The 19,273-nt window shown below is 44.1% G+C and overlaps 1 protein-coding gene across 2 annotated transcripts in view; it reads right to left on the bottom strand.

Annotated features, from left to right (window-relative positions):
• Positions 1–18,874, bottom strand: part of nfatc3a (nuclear factor of activated T cells 3a) — a 64,789-nt gene extending 45,915 nt beyond the window's left edge. The window contains exons 1-2 of one of the 2 annotated variants that reach the window (XM_062548824.1): positions 18,438–18,874; positions 915–2,073 (exon numbers count right to left, since the gene is read on the bottom strand). In XM_062548824.1, coding sequence (XP_062404808.1) covers positions 915–2,073; positions 18,438–18,528 — 1,250 coding nt within the window. In that variant the 5' untranslated portion in view covers positions 18,529–18,874. Of the gene's footprint in view, positions 1–914; positions 2,074–14,311; positions 14,510–18,437 lie in introns of those variants that run through there. The other variant, XM_062548825.1, reaches the window with a different exon arrangement.
• Positions 18,875–19,273: the final 399 nt, after the last annotated feature.

The following is a 19,273-nucleotide window of genomic DNA, read 5'->3' as shown; positions in this document are numbered from 1 at the left end:
ATTCACATTTCATCTTGCCGCTAAGAGTGCTCTTAAATCGCACTACACCAAACTAGGAGTTTTCTCTTAAAATCTACTCATAAAACTTTTATTAGGAAAAGCTGACAACTCCTAAGATAAGAGCTCTGTTGCTATGGTTGACGTCATTCCTCATGCAAGAGCTTGATTGGAGTGACCACCATGATTGGCTGATGATGAGTGACAAGTCATGGTGAGAAGACATGGCTCCACTAGTACCGCAGAGGTGAGAGATAAATAAATGAATAGATAAATAAAGACGACAGACTACAAAGCAAATAGACTAGTGATGGAATACACTATGGATTGATGCAATGTCTTTGCAACGTTTTTTAAATGAATCCGTATGAAGAAACATGTGCATAGACACATAGTGCATAGTACTATTCAGTTTGATTTACAATGAAACTGTACATTTGGGTTAATTCTTGACATTGAATGGTTTAGGTTTTAGTGGCGTTACGGCATCCCTTACAATGCACAATTATTCCCTCACGACTGAAGTCTTCAGTAAGTGATGTGTATTTCAAAACACTGCAACGTGTAATGCTACAAATAGTTGCTTAGTTTTAGCGCTAAAATGCTTTGTGAATACTTATCAAAAAAAATTAGGACTTCTGAAGTTACGACTGACACACACATTATCTATAGGAGTTTCTCCTAAAGTTGTCTGGTAGGAGCTAGCCTACCTTACGATTCTTTGCGTGACAAGATCTGACAGGAGCGGGCCCCACTTACTGGGTAACATCTAATTTGGTAATCTGTGAGACCTCTCCTTACCTCACCCCAATAGCACAAGTATACACAAGCAGTATAGTTATTATCTTTGGCCACTGATAAGGGTATCTACAAAGGGGACGGCAGCTGGCAAAGGCAGAGAGGCCGGATTGACGTACCTGAAAATGGGCGTGTGTCCCGGCTTGGGCTTGTTCCAGGTGAAGTGGGAGGGCACGGAGAGAAACTGCTCTCCCGGACCGTCCTTCTTCAGACCGTGCAGGGCCTCCTCCGCCGGGGAGTCCAACAGCGGAGAGACGTTTCCTGAATCGTCCAGCCCCAGGTCACCCTTGCCGGACTGGAGCGGCGGCGAGCGGTCCTGCGAGGTCTTGCGGGTCTTCGAGGGGATGTCGGCCTCGGACGGACAGCACTGGAACGGAGACATGCCCAGCGACGGGCTTCCGATCCAGGTGTCCTCTGTCACGCTTCCCCTCGGGGAGGGCCCCGGGGTGGGCGTCGGGGAGTGGTGCGGGGACACGGAGCCCGGGTAGCAGATGTCGGCGCTGGAGTGGCGGCGCTTGCCGCAGGGCGAGGTGGGGCGCGACGACGGCCTGGAGGGCGGCCGCGGGCTCAGCCAGTTCTCGTCGGTGACGCTGGTGCGCGGCGAGTGGCAGGGCGACTGGCGCGGCGAGAGCGAGTGCGAGTGGGCGAAGGCCGGGTGGTGGTGGTGCTGCTGCTGCTGCTGGTGCTGCGGCTGCCAGGGCTCGTCGAGGCCGCCGGCCTGGGGCGAGCAGCCGGGCGACGTGAGCGGCGAGCCCAGCGTGAAGCGCGCCGCCGCCTCGTTCAGCTCCGAGTCCACGTCGTCGTACACGTGCGAGAAGGACTCGCAAGAGGACGCGTCCGAGAACCAGCTCCGGGACGACAGGCTGCTGCAGGGGCTCGGACTGAGCGAGGAATCCCTGTAGGAGTGGTCTAGGGGGAGGTACAGGTGGTCCCGCGACATGGGCCGGTCGTGATGGTAGTCCCTGTCGTGCCCCTTGTCGTCGTCGTTGGCGTCCATCTCCTGCTGGCAGCTGGGCGAGATGGAGGTGATCTGGATGCTCGGGCACTCGAAGGCCTTGGGCGGCTGCCCGCTGCCCGGCGGCTGGCTGCACTTGCTGGAGTCCTGCTGCAGCCCGTAGCCGGGGTCGAAAACTTTGTGCGACTGAAGCCGCGGTGAGGTCGAGATGACCTGCGAGTGTGAATGTGACTGCATGCCATGTCGGGGTATGCCGATGGACTGATTGACCACCGATTGACCACTGAGGATGTAGAACGACGTGTTGTCATCAGGTTCCAGGTCTACAGAGAGAGGAGGGAGAAGAAAAGAAAAACAGGGTCAGGATGGTGAGAGTTCAGTTCGCTCGCTGATGAATGAGAGTTGCCACTGGAGTGACAGATCTCAATTGGCATCTCAAAAAAGAGAAACCTTCTCAGCAAGAGAAACGCTTCTCTCCTTTCAAGGTCCCTTGAGCCAGGAGGAGAGATAAGGGGTTGCAAAACAATCCAGGGTAAGTTATCCAGTGCCTGTTTTTGGTGCACTACTTCTCAGTTTGCCCTGTCTGAAAAGGAATGAGCGTTATCTACTAACAATCAAATCACAAGGGAGTTACTGACCAAAAACTGTGTCAACACGATGGAGTCCAAAGGGGTGATATTACAGTAACAGACAAAAGGGAACTTGAATAAAGAGAAAAGGGGGCTGCAAACGAGCGATGGAGAGCGACAGGAGTACGGGGGCAGAGAGAGGGAAAAGTGACAAAAAGACAGAGAAGAGATAGATAGGGAGAGAGGAGAGGCCAAGTGGATGATGAAGCTAGTTGGTGGGGCGGGTTTGGGGGGGTAGACAGGGAGGCAGGAGGCAGCCGACAGGATCCAATCCTGCAGGGGAATAACCGACCCAACATCGCTACTCAGGAAACAAATTCACACACAGCGGCGTGTGCTCCGAGCTGTCAGCACCACGGCCCCAGCACCCTATTAATATACCGGGCTATGGAGCCGCAGTCCGCACACACACACACACACACACACACACACACACACACACACACAAACACACACACAAACACACAAACACACACACACACACAAACGCACACACACACACACACTCACTCAGCCTCCAGAGGCCGAGACCTGGCCTGCTCGCTCGCACACAAGCGGCCTATTGTCCTATGCTGCTCTATTAGGAGTTATTGATGAACTCCCAGTGATTGCACAGAGTGGGGGCAGACAAGGCCAGGCGGCCTAGCATCAGTCTCTCGGCCTCGCGCTGGTCGACCGCAGCAGGCAAAAACATGGCACAGCACTCGGGCGGCATGCCAGGCCGTCACGTGTGTGCCCAATGCACGGACATGACACTGCGGGCGATGAGACTGGGATGAAATGAGATGAGATGGCACACACAGCCAGGTTCAGCGGCCCCTGCCATGATCAATCGGCTAGCAATTATCTACCGCACTAGCGGAGATCACCACGAGCAGCACAGGGATGATTTTCAAAAGGCGAGCAGAGCAGATGCACTTAACGCATCTCCCTGACTCATCTGAATGAATGCCCTTAACTCCGGGCCGAAAAAGCTCAAAGGAGAGAGAGAGAGAGAGAGAGAGAGAGAGAGAGAGTGGGGGAGCAGATGGACTCTCTGGATTCCAGTAACAACAGCCATCAAGCAGCAACAACAGCAGCAGCAGAGGCAGAGGCAGCTCGGGGCTTTATTTATAGATGGGCCACACAGGGCCTGGGCTGTCACAAGACACGCGCATCCTCTGACGACAGGACTTGAGTGACAGGAGGGAAAAGGACAAGTGGAGTGCACGTCACAGGACTCCGCCGCGCTGCGCGCGACCTGTCACCCTACCCCTCTGTTGGAGACAGGGGCAAGGAGACACAGGGTAGGCGTACGCACACACACACACACACACACACACACACACACACACACACACACACACACACACACACAGACACACATACAAACACAAACACACACACACACACAGACACAGACACACACACAGAGACACACACACACACACACACACACAGACACACACACACACACACACACACAGACACACACACACAAACACAAACACAAAGCCTTTTCCCTGGTCCTTTGTCTCGGCTATGCAACGGTTCAAACAAAACCGTGTTCTTCTCACTGTGTAGAAAGAATAAATGGTAACACTTTATTTGAAGGGGTCTACATAAGGGTGTCATGTAACCGTCATAAGAATGACATGACACATGTCATGCACATTAATGACACATTATTGATGTTTATGACTGTTGTCATAATGTGTCATTCGGTTTTTGTAATGTCAAGTTGACATTGTTTGAGCGTCATCACTATGACAACTTGACATTAGGCAAGATGACATTATTTGACGCCGTCTTTGTCATGACAACTTGACATAAGGCAAGAAAATGTAATCCGTTTACAATATTGTCATGACAACTTGACGTAAAACTGTGCTTGGCCTGACTTATCTTCTAGGTTTTTTAAGTGATGAGCCTGAACAATTGACTGTCATGAGTCATGACACCATTATAAATTGGTCATGAATACTTTTCTTGACCTCAACTACAGTGGTACAGTTTTGACTTGACATTAAGCTGTCACAAAGAACTATTACTGACCAAAATAGTTTTCTGACAGTGTCATGAATGCTTACCTTTGACCTCAAGTACAGTGAACCATCTGAGATGTTTCCTGAACATGTCATGAAGTGTCATTACACTGTCATGTAGGTTTCATTTCTGTAGCCTACATTTTACATTTCTGGAACATTGAGTCTAATTTCAAGTATAATAACAACAAACACCATACTCAAGTCATGACTTCAAAGAGTTTATTTCAGCAATGAATTTTGCAAAACCATAATACATTGTAGCGCCTCGTTGCCATGGGTAGCTATCCTGAGTTCTTTAAAGTATTAAATAAACAAATTAATCCAAGCGTTCATTCATCACCTCTATCTGAAATATAACCACTTAGCTTATTGATCCCACAATTATATGCAAATTCTATTTACTCTTATTTACACATTCATCACACATGCATTACACTCAATCTTCAATAGTTTTCAATAGGCTAACTTTCAGTTTCAGGTATCAAATGTAATACAACCAACATCCAAGTAAACAATGGTTTTCTTTTTCATCAAAATAAAATACCAAACCCTATACCAGGGGTCGGCTCTTTAGCGCCACCCTGGTGGCTCCCTGGAGCGTTTTCAAAAATGTATGAAAATGAATGGGTGGATTTTTGTTTGTTTGTTTTAATATGGTTTCTGTATGAGGACGTTAACGTTTTCCAATGTTGTAAAAATGTGCATAATAAATATTAAAGTTCAACATTTCTGTCAACGAAGATTTGATAGCCTGCGACACACGTTTCAGGGCGGCGCCGTGCCAGGCGGCTGTAAACCTATGGTTGTAAACAAACCGGCGGGTGTGTCAGCATGGGCCATGCCATGGATTCCAAAGGGAAAAAGAGAAAGATAGCGGACGAGATCAAAGAATTTAAGGCAGAATGGACCGAATCATTTGCTTTCATTGCCATTGCGGAAGGATTGCCTGCATGTTTGCTTTGTAATGAGAAGTTGGCGAACAAGAGAAAGACATTTAGAAAGACATTTTCAGGGAAGGCATGCTACATCTGCAGCCGACTACCCCGTTGGGACTGAGAGAAAAAGTGCGATTGCAGTAGCCTACTTCTGGAGAAATTTTGTTGCAACCTGAGAGATATTAAAACGTGGAAAACAACGGTTCACGGATGGTGATTACGCAAAGTTGAACTTAAAGCACCATTACAGCGGAGTAGTCACGTGGTGTGTCATTCTCTCCGAGATGCGCTGCAGGGAAAAACATTTAATCATGAAAGCTCATTATGTAGCCTCGTTGTAGCCTCCTTAGTAATTTTGATAGTAGGCTAATATAGATATACACTTACAGCCTGTGTTGCCTTCATATAAGGCTTAAGGCTTTTCATTTTTTGCGGCTCCAGACAGATTTGTTTTTTGTTTTTTGGTCCAAAATGGCTCTTTGAACATTTTGGGTTGCCGACCCCTGCCCTATACCATAGCCGGCAGTTATTAAGTAAATAAATAAAAAATGAGTAGGCTACCCAACCAGCTGTCAGAGTTCGTGTGGCAGGCCTGTAACGTTGCTAGTGTGCGTTGAAGACCAAAACGGCTCTTTCACCACATAGCTCCGGCAGCGCAACAAAGAAAACTCAGTGTGTAGGCTAGATGTAATGGATGGACCAGATGAACAGAAGTCTTCAGCGAGGCTTGTGGAGGTTCCAAGAGAGAGAGTGGCCGTGCAGGCTATCTCACGCAAAGTCATTGAAAAGTCCCATCGTGCTAGCAGCTAGCTAGGTCTTGCTGACTAGCTGAAGGCTTTATACTTATGGGAAATTCTCGTCTAGAAGTTTTCACTTCCAACACAACTTCCCCGTCTAGCAGTAATGTTTAAGTAAGTGTTTTACCCACTAAACACAAAGGCTATATTTGTGTTAGGCTGCGGTAAACCTTTCCCTCTCAGCAGTCGTTCTCCCTTCTTCTCCCTGGTGTTCTCAATGTCTCAATTCTCATTGGCTCAAATAATACAAATGTAACATAAACTACACATTTCCATCCTTTTCACTTTTAGAATCAAAACATAATATCTTAACATTTCAGACAAAATATATTCATAGCCTACCCATAGGCCTTCTGGAAACGTTGACTCTTGTGCACGCAACTCATGTTTATTAGACTTCATGGTTATGCATTGCTTTAGATTAATATATTTAGTTTATAATTTCCTAGTTACTGAAATGTTGTCAAGATATTATGTTTTGATTCTAAAAGTGAAAAGAATGGAAATGTGTAGTTTATGTTACATTTGTATTATTTGAGCCAATGAGAATTGAGCTAGAGGTCAAGGGTAATCGGGAAATAAGAAACAACACCAGGGAGAAGAAGAGAGAAGACGACTGCTGAGCGGGAAAGGTTTACCGCAGCCTAACACAAATATAGCCTTTGTTTAGTGGGTAGAACACTTACTAAAACATTACTGCTAGACGGTGAAGTTGTGTTGGAAGTGAAAACTTCGAGACAAGAATTTCCCACGAGTATAAAGCCTTCAGCTAGTCAGCAAGACCTAGCTAGCTGCTAGCACGATGGGACTTGTCAATGACTTTGCATGAGATAGCCTGCACGGCCACTCTCTCTTGGAACCTCCACGAGCCTCGCTGAAGACGTCTGTCCATCTGGTCCATCCATTACATCTAGCCTACACGCTGAGTTTTCTTTGTTGCGCTGCCGGAGATATGTGCTGGAGTGGCGTGAAAGAGCCGTTTTGGTTTTAGGCATCAACGCACACCAGCAACGTTACAGGCCTGCCACACGAACTCTGACGGCTGGTTGGGTAGCCTACTCATTTATTTATTTATTTATTTAATAACTGCCGGCTATAGTATAGGGTTTGGTATTTTATTTTGATGACAAAGAAAAACATTGTTTGCTTGGATGTTGTATTACATTTGATACCTGAAACTGAAAGTTAGCCCATTGAAAACTATTGAAGATTGAGTGTAATGCATGTGTGGTGAATGTGTAAATAAGAGTAAATAGAATTTGCTAATTGTAGGATCACAAAGCTAGTGGTTTGAAAGAACTCAGGATAGCTACCCATGGCAACGAGGCTCTACAATGTATATGGTTTTGCAAAATTCATTGCTGAAATAAACATGACTTGAGTATGGTGTTTGTTGTTATTATACTTGAAATTAGACTCTATGTTCCAGAAATGTAAATTTACAGAAATGAAACCTATACATGACAGTGTAATGACACTTCATGACATGTTCAGGAAACATCTCAGATGGTTCACTGTACTTGAGGTCAAAGGTAAGTATTCATGACACTGTCAGAAAACTATTTTGGTCAGTAATAGTTCTTTGTGACAGCTTAATGACAAGTCAAAACTGTACCACTGTAGTTGAGGTCAAGAAAAGTATTCATGACCAATTCATAATGGTGTCATGACAGCCAATTGTTCAGGCTCATCACTTAAAAAACCTAGAAGATAAGTCAGGCCAAACACAGTTATATGTCAAGTTGTCATGACAGTATTGTAAACGGATTACATTTTCTTGCCTAATGTCAAGTTGTCATGACAAAGATGCCGTCAGATAATGTCATCTTGCCTAATGTCAAGTTGTCGTAATGATGACGCTCAAACAATGTCAACTTGACATAACAAAAACCGAATGACACATTATGACAACAGTCATAAACATCAATAATGTGTCATTAATGTGCATGACGTGTCATGTCATTCTTATGACGGTTACATGACACCCTTATGTAGACCCCTTCAAATAAAGTGTTACCGAATAAATGCTTATGACAGGCAGGTTTTTCAACAGACAGCCTACAGATGTAGTACACTGCAATGACAACAGGTATCTGCTTTGAGTATAACACGTTTATAGCACATGGAGACTGTTGTCTTTTCGAGAGCAAAACAGTATCTACAGTACAGTATCCACAGTGCTGGCACTGTCCAGTACTGTACCATATAACTTTGCTGTTCCATGCAGGAACGTGACCCTTTTCGTCACTTTTTCGACATACTGGGCTTCGCACCACAAATTGATGACGAGTTACATATACCAATTTGTACAAAACAGAAACATGTTTTCAAATAATTAATCCCAACATACTAACCACAGGACTTGAATTACCAGGTGATGTCAGAGTAGATTAAGATTTACCTGGGTATAGTATGTCCTGAACCTCTTGTTAGATGGAACTGTTCAGAGACGCTTGCCTTGTCTTTCTCATGTTACAACAGCAATAGATTTGTAACTGCAACATTTGTTTACCGGTAAATGTTCACTTTTTAATTACAGAGCGCTCACACAGAGGGATTCTATGGAGGCAGGTACAGTGGCCATGAAATTTCATACAGAACTCAATCCCTCCATTTTGAGCAAGCCTCAATATATTTCTCATTTGTGAGGCAGACAAGAGGTCAATTAATTACCCCTCCATTGCTGCCAATTCATTTGGCCCACCAAGCAAATGAGAAAAGCAAGAAAGAATTGTGAATGTCTCCTTCTCAAGGACAAGTTAGCATACATGCCCAGGATGTACAGTAGCCTCCAGGAATATTGGCACCTTTGGTAGAGTTGACTAAAAACAAGTATTACAAAAAATAATCTTTTGGTGAAAACAATATGGAAAAAGCCAACCTTGAAGGCATGAAAATTCTGAGAAAAAAGGAATTTTCATAAATAAATAAATGTATTTATTTAACAAAAACACGTTGCCCACAATTAATTAAACAATATTTACATTTTACCTCCACTTTCTTTACATTTATATCATCATTCAAAAAACGCATAACAAATGCTAATGTATGTGGCATTCTGTAAAGCTTTGAGTATTATCGTCTGTGGTGTCTAGTCTAGTGTCTGTGACACACTAAGGACGGCGAGAACGCCAGCTCCTCAGCTGGCACATCTGAAATAACTCGGCCGATGCTAATCCCAAGGCTCTTTTGCGCACAGGATCTGCTGCAGTCTGAGCAGGCCGCAAGCAGGAAGGACCTTCCTCCATCAGCCGCCTCACTCTCGCCTTCCCCATCCCAACCACCCCCACCCCCACCTCCTCTCCACCCTGTTCCCCCCTTGTCCCCCTCCAGAAGGCCCCTCATGTGCTTGCCACCCGATAGCGGCAGTGGGGTGCGTGGTCTCAGCTCGCAGCCAAGCGGGAAAGCACCCTGTCAGAGCCAGATCAGGACCACCTGCTCTAACAAACAGGCCAAGAGGGATGACAACAGTGCGCTGCAGGGGCTGTGCCGTGCGTGCCACATTTGAGGCAGACAAGCCTCGCCGAGCTGCTGAACTACATTGTGGGTGTGTTACTGCACCAGTCAGAATGTGCCCCTCTGTACTCCATCAAAAAAAAAAAAAAAACACAGTACAGTTGCCCCCCAGACATAGCTGGTTGGGAATTACCCCAATGCTATAAACCTGTGATCATGTCAATAAAAGGTTCTAGGGATAAACTCTGCATATGTGTGAATTAATAATGAAGCCCATTGGAGGAATCATCACCAAAAGACACTGCAACTATGGTAAATGAAACATTAGGCACAACCTGCCCTCCACTTCACCCTGCCAAAATGGAGATACTTTCCTTACTGTGGAGATCATATGAAAAAGCCAGTCAAATAGACATCTATTTTCTACTTCATATTAAAGGTGGCATAGAAAGCTGCAGTTATCTAATCAGGAATAGATGTTTGGTTTCATTTCTATTTACCACTACCAACCACTCTTAGATCTGATGTCTGGTGCTAAGTCTGCAGTTCAATCAGCGAGAGTGAGACTTCGGATATGATCTGTGAGCCCTCAATAGAGGCCACCACTCATCATCACCACCACCACCACGCCAAATCATTCAAATGCAAAAGTCCAGCTCTGTGTTCCGAGGCAATATGCATTATTCCCAACCTAAGGACCCACACATCAGACTGCCGATCCAGTTAAATAAAGAGCTCTAAGAGGCTTTGCTGTTCCTAAGCTAATAATAACTGGAAATCGCTGCGTGGTGTTCAGCGGTGTTCAGTGCTCTGGCCCGTCCGTGACATGACGCAGGGCCAGGGCCTCTCCGCATGAAGCGGCCAGCGTGACTTCGGCACCGGCACCGGCCCCCACATCACGGGCCTACAGTACGCGGACGCTGCCGTGACGTCACACAGGGATTCTCTGGCCGGGGCCACGGCAGCATGGCAGAGACGGCTCCGGTCTGCAGCCCTCATCCCGGACACTCTGACCCCGAGGCTCACTCAAAACAAGGAGAGGACGTTTGCTTTAACGACTAACATGAATGGGATAACATTTTCTAGGATTCTGAATCATCAGAATCTTTTTATCAATCCAAATACATAAATCATGTCCTTTATAAACCTTTATTAAGTATTACATGACTGTAAATTGAAAATGGCTCAATATAATGGTCTTTACTTTGTGCTATAAGTGCTTTTCCCTTCCATCTCCTTCAACAAGGTGGTGATGCTTGGGGGTGGGGGGGTGGAGAAATACAGAAAATAGAAAGGGGGAGAGAACGTGCTTGCCCTTATAAGGGTATGTTATCAGTACAAATTAGTGTTCACAAATACCATGTGTTACTATACTTTAAATATCTACTCTAAGGCAATGCATGCAGTACATTCTCAGAGCAAGCCTCAGATACTGCCTTTGTTGAAGTGCAAATTTGAATAATGTTAAATGTGGTCCCTTAATGAATGAGAGCATTCCTAACAACCCAAGGCAGAGAAGGGATCTCCTTGTGAGTTACAGAGCATTATGTAATTAGTGGGAATAAAACCTACCCGGCCACTGCAACCTGTTACATCACAGACAACCTACGAACACCCAGGGTGCAATCACTGCCTAAGCCTATATTAACGTATATTGGCTGCTAAATAAAGACCCCTAATTAACAATCACACGCCGTGATAACATTATAGGATAAACAGACAGAGTACACTGATGCATCCTCTAAGCCCCACTGTCTCCTAAAATGCAGACAAAAACTATATTTGGCAAATACTGTAAAACAAAAGCAAACTACTGTTATCAAACAAACAACAAACACATATTGGACAATGTTTTTCTTGCCAATCTCTATGGAGTCCTTCTGCCTTTGTGACAAGAGTATAAACAGAGTATAAATACACTATTAAAAAGTCATAATTAAGATTTACTGAGGGAAATTCCTCCATGGGCTTATTGCAGTTAGCTAGACAACTAGTTAACAGGCTAATATGCTGACTGCAGCCAGCCCTACAGCGCATTAAATGACTGTCCTCTAAGCTGCAGAGCAATGTGAACCCAATCCAACTGCCTGCAGTAACCTAGAGCTGCAGATAACATCAGTGGCTATTGCACACACACACTGGATGACATTTAAACAATCTGTCAAGGCTGTCAGTGAGGGGGGGGAGGGGTCATGTGTGGAGTGATAAGACTTTTTTTATATCCCATGTATCAAAATATGCTCTTTTTAAAAATAAATGCCCCACAAAAGCCCTGGTTTGTCACAAAAATAAAGGCAGAGCATTTTTCGCAGTGCAATGCATGCTAGTGGCAATGTTTCCTCTGATCCCAGAAACACAAACCTGCTGCTTTCACCTATTAGTCATTTAAGCAGTCAAATGTATGTTGCAGAATACATTTGTTTACTGATAAATTAAAAAAAAAATGTACAAACCTGTAGATGTTGTAAGTAACATTTTACACAGACAGGATTCTGAGACACTTTGGAGGATGCACGTCACGATGCTCCTTCACTGGTTCACTTATCAGTGGGTCATTATTCAAAACTACCGAGGAAAACCACAATGACTACCAAATGTCTGCACCTTACAGCATACCCTAGTGTGTTGGTTAGAGCTGCTTGTGTGATGCAGGTCATGAATTGAACTGTACTCCCATCACCGCTCTGCTAGTCTAGGATGAAAGTGAAACAACATCATCTTTGTCGTCGTCATCACTGTCACTGTCATCATTTTTGTCTGTTTGTGAAGTTTGACAATAGAACATGCCGCCTCTGCCAGATCGGGTCAGGTTGCCTATATGCTGAGATTTCTCCAAGATAAGAGTGCTTAATATTTTGGTTTAATCTCTTTTTAAGCGGAGTTGGAGTGGCATCCCACAAGGGCCACAGAAGCAACCTCTCAAACTCCTCAGTCATTCATTCATGTGTAAATACACTGCATTACACAACGCTTCCCTGGGTAAATTTTGCAACCATGGCTTGGGCACAGTGACGAAGGAAGGAAGTCCTGTGTCCCTAACCGCAAAGAGAAGAGACATGATGCAACGCTTCACTTACAGAGACATTGGCCTCGGCCTAGCAGGTGGAAGATCTCCGGCGAGCTCGTTTCATGTCAACGCCTGCACAGACTTCCACATTTAGGAGTGCCCTTGTTAAAAAATAGCAGAATTTTCTTTCCCCTCACAAAACAAAAAGCGAAATCTAACCTACTTAAATATGACCATTAAAGTTCCTTTGGGACAAAAAAAGCAGTGGAACCTTCACAGTAGAAGCTTTATATCTGCATGGTCCATAAACACGATACCCATTTGTTTTAGAACGTTGCTATGCATTCCTGAAGACATAGAAAACCCACATTAATGATCCCCTGTCAAAGTAATCAGCTATGCTCTATATGTAACATCGATCATGACATTTTTCCTATGAAGCCATCTGCTAACACTATTACGTTTTAGCATGAATTAGCATTTTCTGCTTCCTCTGCTCTCTATAAAAGGCTGTATTAAAGTCAGTATGAATCCTTGCATTACATCTCATTTCAACTTTAAGCACCTTTTCTATCCAACCCCTTCCTCATCATGACCCTTTCAGGGCAGTGAAATTAACTCATCTTTGATACTCGAATATCCAGTAGAGTCCACAAACGGTTATTTAGTTACTTGCTGGGGTATGGCAAGAGTAATGTACGGCTAAATGGGTAAATGGAACGCAAACCGTTTCCTCTGAGCGTGTATAATGCCACAAATTAATTTCAAAACTGTTTAGAGCAGGTTTAGAGTGTGTGCATATCATCGCCACAACTTAACACTGTATTCAAAAAGAATATCAGAATCCCATCTTTTCAGATAACTGCATGGTTCTTTAAATAACCATATAATTAAAATAGATTGGATCATCACACCCCTAGCCCTTCCCGATACATAAATAAACTTAAAAAACTGACCTAAATGCAAACGTTCACTGACTTTCTCTCTGGTGTAACACACCCCCAACATGTTGATATAGTGCAGCCAGCAGTAGCTTCAGTTACACTATATTTAAACTAGACAAATGCCACACATAGCTGCTCGTGCCTCTCCCCGGGAAACAAACGTCTCTCTCAACACTCCAATGCATGGAGGCCCCTTCTTTCAGACACAGTCTAGGCTAAGGTGTATGGAGGAGGGGGGGACCCTGACACATGCTGCCCTGCCCCACAAGTGGATCCAATGGCAGTGACACACTTAGCCTTTCAGGCTTTCCACGTTCCCAGCGGTCAAGCACTCACACGTCTTGACAGTTCGCACATATGGGTGAAATGTTGGCAAAATGAGGGCGAGCGAAAGCGACTCTCCGTCTCCACATGAACGTCCCTGGGAGGAAACACTGAGCAGAGACCCAAGCACTACATGCGTACTCTCACCGTGTCTGACTCAAGTCGAGAGTACGGGACGAGTGCGTATGCAAAGAGAGATAAAGCTGCTTTAAACACAATTTCACTTCGAGGATTCCTACCACAAACACTGAAAAGTCATTGTCAACGTTTTTTTCTGTTTGTTTGAACCTGCTGGTAAACAGACATGCTTGTTATTATTTTAATTTTTCAGATCATAAACCCCCACTGTAGGGCCATATAAACATATCTACCAAAGATAGCAGCATGTCTTGGCATTCATCAAGAAGGGATCGTGTGCGCTTCTGACAGACTTTGAGCTCACCTGGTGAAGTAGCACACAGCATTGTTCCTCTCCTCTCCCGTTCCGTTCAAACGGTGCTCGACTGGACAGCTTCAGATGTGTTTCGTGGGGGGACTCCTGCTCTAACAAAGCTCTAGAACCTGCCGCCTGCCCTCTGCCACTCTCTCTGGGAGCTCAAAATAGTCCACCATGAGAGCGATGTAATTTCAGTCTTTCCCACGACTGAGACAGACAGCCAGTTGACCAGATGCAGCTCGACAAAAACGTTCGAAGAGTGGGGGCTTTTCAGTAAACAGTCTGCCACTTCACAGCTCGTGCTCCTGCTTCAGTTCTCCACACAGACCCCCAACACACTTGGACACTTTCAAACAGCACTTGGAGAGCCTATCAGAAGAGCCGTAATATCACTTAAAGCATAAGCAAATCACAAGCATGTTTAGAATTACCCGGAACGGCGTGGAATGGAAAGGTCATCTGAGATTTTTTTTTTCTCACTCGCAAAAGTCAGTCACATCTGGGAGTGTCATTAAAGCAATGTGACGTCTCTAATTGCTGGAATCCTCCGTCTCAAAAATACACAGTGACAGCAACAACAACAAAAAAGAGGTACAGCTCTTTGTAGAACAGCGATTAAAAACAAATTTATCAGGCTGGTTGCCGAGAGGTGACAAAGGTGAAAGAGAGGACCAGTGAAGAAGAAAGAGAAGGTGGCACCGAACGAAAGAGTAAGAGAGATAGGGGGAGGGAACACTTTCTTTCTTGTCCCCTTCATGGCAGGGACAGAGAGAGAGCGAGAGAGAGAGAGAAGGAGAGAGAGAGAGAGTCCACTCCCCTCTCCTTAAATTCCACTGCCATCTGAGCTCCACATGGCATGCCTGGGCAAACAGCCAGACACCTCTACAATATCTTCTCACTGGCCCAGAGAGGGCACGTCTTTTCTCTAACACCATCTCTCAAGCCGAAGGAGGACACATCAAACACCCACTGCACAGGCCAAAAGGGCGCACATTCACCTTTCTAACATGTGTGATTTCAAGGCTGAATGAAGCCATCAAATAGGCAAAACTCTCTATTCAGAATAGAGTCTTACTCGTGCTCCTCTACCCTGTTCTTCCCCTGTGACCTTCAACCTTCAACTTACAAGAAAACTTGTCCCACTGGATGAAATTCTTCATTTTTGCACAAATTACTTGCATGTAAACTTGTGTGAATCACTCTGCATGCCTATCAGCATTAGTCAAAAGGCAGCAGAGCTTTCAATGTGATTTTGAGGAGGCATAAGCATACTTAGAACTAAAATGATGTAGACGAATGGCAAACAGTCACATTTTACTGATTTCCGAAGAGTAATCAAACTGAAGAAATGAATTTGCATACAGTCATGTTCAGTTTATCTACCATAATTAAAGCTAATCTCAAGTTCCTTGCTGAAGACATAAAGGACTTTCAGGCAGTACGCCTGCAGAAGTCGCATGTCCAAGTTAACACTCCAGGGCTTTTTTTTTTTTTTACATTTTAAGCAGGTGACCTTTCAATCAAAGGTGCATACAGCATGTAAAAAATGTAAGTAAACTGTGTTGTCAGCCCCTTGTTGTAAGCTGAGCAGTACAGACACAAGATTATATTTTCTAAAACACTTCTGCTTAGAATGTGAAATCCTCATTAACATTAGAGGCCAAAAACTGGCCACACCCAACTGGCCTCGCACCAGTTGTGCAGAGAAGCTCTCGTTACAATAAATGCATTACAAAATAATAAAACACCCTATTTTATTTCCCAATGCAACTACTAGATAGGTTTATGCAATCTGCCAACACAGCGCATAGCAGGTGCGCATGCACACACATGCCTACTCAGAGAATAGAATATGCAATGTGTTTTGAATCACTGCATGCAAAATAAGGTTTTCCCCAAAGCTGTGGCATTTGTGTATCCTTCACAAGAGCGTTGCTCACGCTACAGGTGGCTCTCGGAGCTCGGAGAGGCCCTGACACACTGCCCTGTAGAACTAGACTTGCAGCCATTTTATCACATATAATTTCTTGACGCAACAAAGTTTTAACTCCTCTAGTGTGAAGAAATTGCCATTTTTATTCAATGCACTTGATATCTCACACAGCGACTCGCAACAGACAATCCTGATGTTTTTTTTGGTGAAATCAATCTTGATTCAGTGGCTAAACTGTTTTCAAAATGTTTTCTATACTCTCTTACAAAATAATTTTTTTGCTACATAAAATCAAAGGCAGGCATAGTGGGGCTTGAGTATGCATACAAAGTTATACTATCTGTCTATATGATACAGTTGTTAAGGTTTTGATCAAATGTGTGCTTATTGGGGTTACATTATCATGTTATTATGATGAGTAGCGGCAGTAGTAGCAAATTAGCACTTGTATTACCGTAATTAATTTTTCTGCTGATGAAACTGACCCAAGTCATAGGTCATAGGCAACCCTGGACAATAATGTAGGTCCTACTCCCAAACAATCTTTGAGATACTATCAACAACAACAAAAAATGACTAGCTAAGAGTTATGAATGTATAAATCCTGCAGGCTAATAATACTACACTGAGACATACAGAAAATGATGCCCCGAGAATCACCTCCAACCTGGACATTTATTTCATCTCCCATCAGACACAAAACCGCAAACTATGCTTTTCTCCTAAATACAATAAAACATTATTTACATGTAGGCAACATTGGTCATCTGACAGAAAGGTAGTTTAGAAAGAAAAATAGTGACATTCCCCTAGAACAAAGAAGTAGGCTACACAGAAAAGAATGGCAGATGTGGTGCATTTTGGAAGACCAAGTACAGATAAATATTGTGGCATATTCACAAAACAAACCTTCCTCTGAACTTGCCTTCCAGTCAATACACTTTGCAACACTAACAGGTGGTGATAAGCACACTTCTTCTCACAGCCACCTCTGCAGTATAGGCTATCATCTCTGCAACGGAATATTCTTAAATTTGCCGCTGATTGCAGTGTGGGTACCATCATGAAATGGTAATTACAAAAGCGCTACACTAGAGAACCCGGTTAATGGGAGTTGTAGGGGCAGAAATATATATAGCCTATATACATGTATGAATACAGTAAAGTGTATAACATCAACAAAACAAAAATGCGCCAAAATGAATAGCCGTTTTTATGGGTTCCTGTTTTAGTTTGCTGACACGTTCTACTGATAGTTTTAAGTTTGTGTCTCAAAGTAGCCTATGCTATTTTATGAAAATATTAAGACATGGGAAATAAAGCTTAAAGATAGCCTAACATTTACTCAATAGAGACCCCCTCTTTAACAGTAACATACAACCATTAAGAATGTCTTTATTGTGAATGAGTCTGACATTAATTAAACCTCAAGAATTTTACAGGAAAAGTATTATGTCCAACTTTTCGAGTAGTTTAACAGGCAATGAGCACAATAGCCTCACAGCCTACCTAGCACACATGTTTCTTTGTAGGATAAAGAACTTGGGAAGATGTCAACACCAGAAAACCATGGACAGGGCCTAAACCGCTCAAATGTGTGAGACTACACGAATATATTTAATGCATACGCTAGAAGTTAACTAAATATGCTATCGCTGTTCACTCCAGGACTTGTGTCAATGAAAATGTTACATTGACATAATCAACAACGTCGACCAAGCCACCCAACATCTGAATGCAGTTTTCGGCATTTAATCTAAAGTACCTCAGTTTGTAGTCTATGCCAAGCTACGTTTTTGTAAATGCTAAATGTTTTGGATATTACTTGCAATAGAACGTCCTAACGTCTGCCTGATACAAGGGAGCACTAATTTTGCTTTTGTGTTATCAACTACCGCTTACTCCACAGCTGTCAAATTCGAGCCCGTCGTGCCGTTGACATTAGCCAAATTCGCTATTGTGCTAGCTGGCGCTGTTCTAGCTCAAGCTGTGTACACTGAAATTTAATTTTGTGCCTACAACAGTTACAAACTGCTAACTACTAGTGTATGCATGGGTTGGCTGAAGTGCATTCTGGGGACGCATGTTTTAGAAAAGTCAGAAGTTCGGCGAGCGTAGGCTACTGAGCTTTCACGAAAACAAGTTTAGCTAACAAACTTTAGATAGAAGACCGAGCCGGGATCCAGAAAAAATACTAACCTGCGGGGCCTAGCGGTTGCTGTTGCCCGTCCTCACCGAAGATCAGTCTGAAGTCCAGCTCCTCATTCCCGGTGCAGTTTGCAGTAGTCATCGGGTATGACAACTCGGGTTCACCCGTCTCTCTACACCAACTCTTACGAAGTACTTTTTATGTCACAACATTTACTAACACAAACAGAAAACTTTACGTTTGGCCAGTAACGTTAATTTTCTACCGGTCAGAGTCAGTTTTCATGAATGTCTTCGTTTCCTAGCCCGCTAACGTTACTATAATAATCCAGACTGTCCACGTCTCCAGAGTTTTGGGTCCTTGATAGCTTTCCGATTTCAAAATGACCTCCTGGGCGCCCGTGTCGAGGTACCGAGGTGAGTTGGCGATGTTTAGTGTCAACACGACGGCGATAGGCTTGCCGTAAATTTGCCTGTCTCTGACTCGAGCCTCTATCCCAACTTTTACTAACAGCGCGTGACAGGGCAGTTCCAATGGTGACGTCAGCAAAGTCGGTAGACAACAGAAAACGCACACATGTTAGACAGGCGGAAAGGGCTTGTGGGAGCTGTAGTTTTAAGAGGGAACATTAACCACAAACTGTAGAACATGCTCAGTCTGCAATTATGTATATTCACATCTGCAAAATGCCCACAGGTTATTTCCCTATCTTGAGGTAGCCCGGTGTTCCTGTTTAGCCTACTGATTTCTACTTTTGTATATGTCCAGGATTTATAGGCTAGGCTACTGATTCTCCTTTTAGCCTATGCATGCTCATCCTAAAGCCTACTGTAGGTTATTTAGGCCCATATAGAAAATAGTAGCCTATAGATTGAATGAATATCTT

The sequence above is a fragment of the Sardina pilchardus genome, chromosome 11, assembly GCF_963854185.1.
Source record: "Sardina pilchardus chromosome 11, fSarPil1.1, whole genome shotgun sequence".
Classification (NCBI taxonomy): domain Eukaryota; kingdom Metazoa; phylum Chordata; class Actinopteri; order Clupeiformes; family Clupeidae; genus Sardina; species Sardina pilchardus.
Note: the sequence above shows the minus strand (reverse complement) of the source record. Positions and strands in the feature narration are given on the sequence as shown.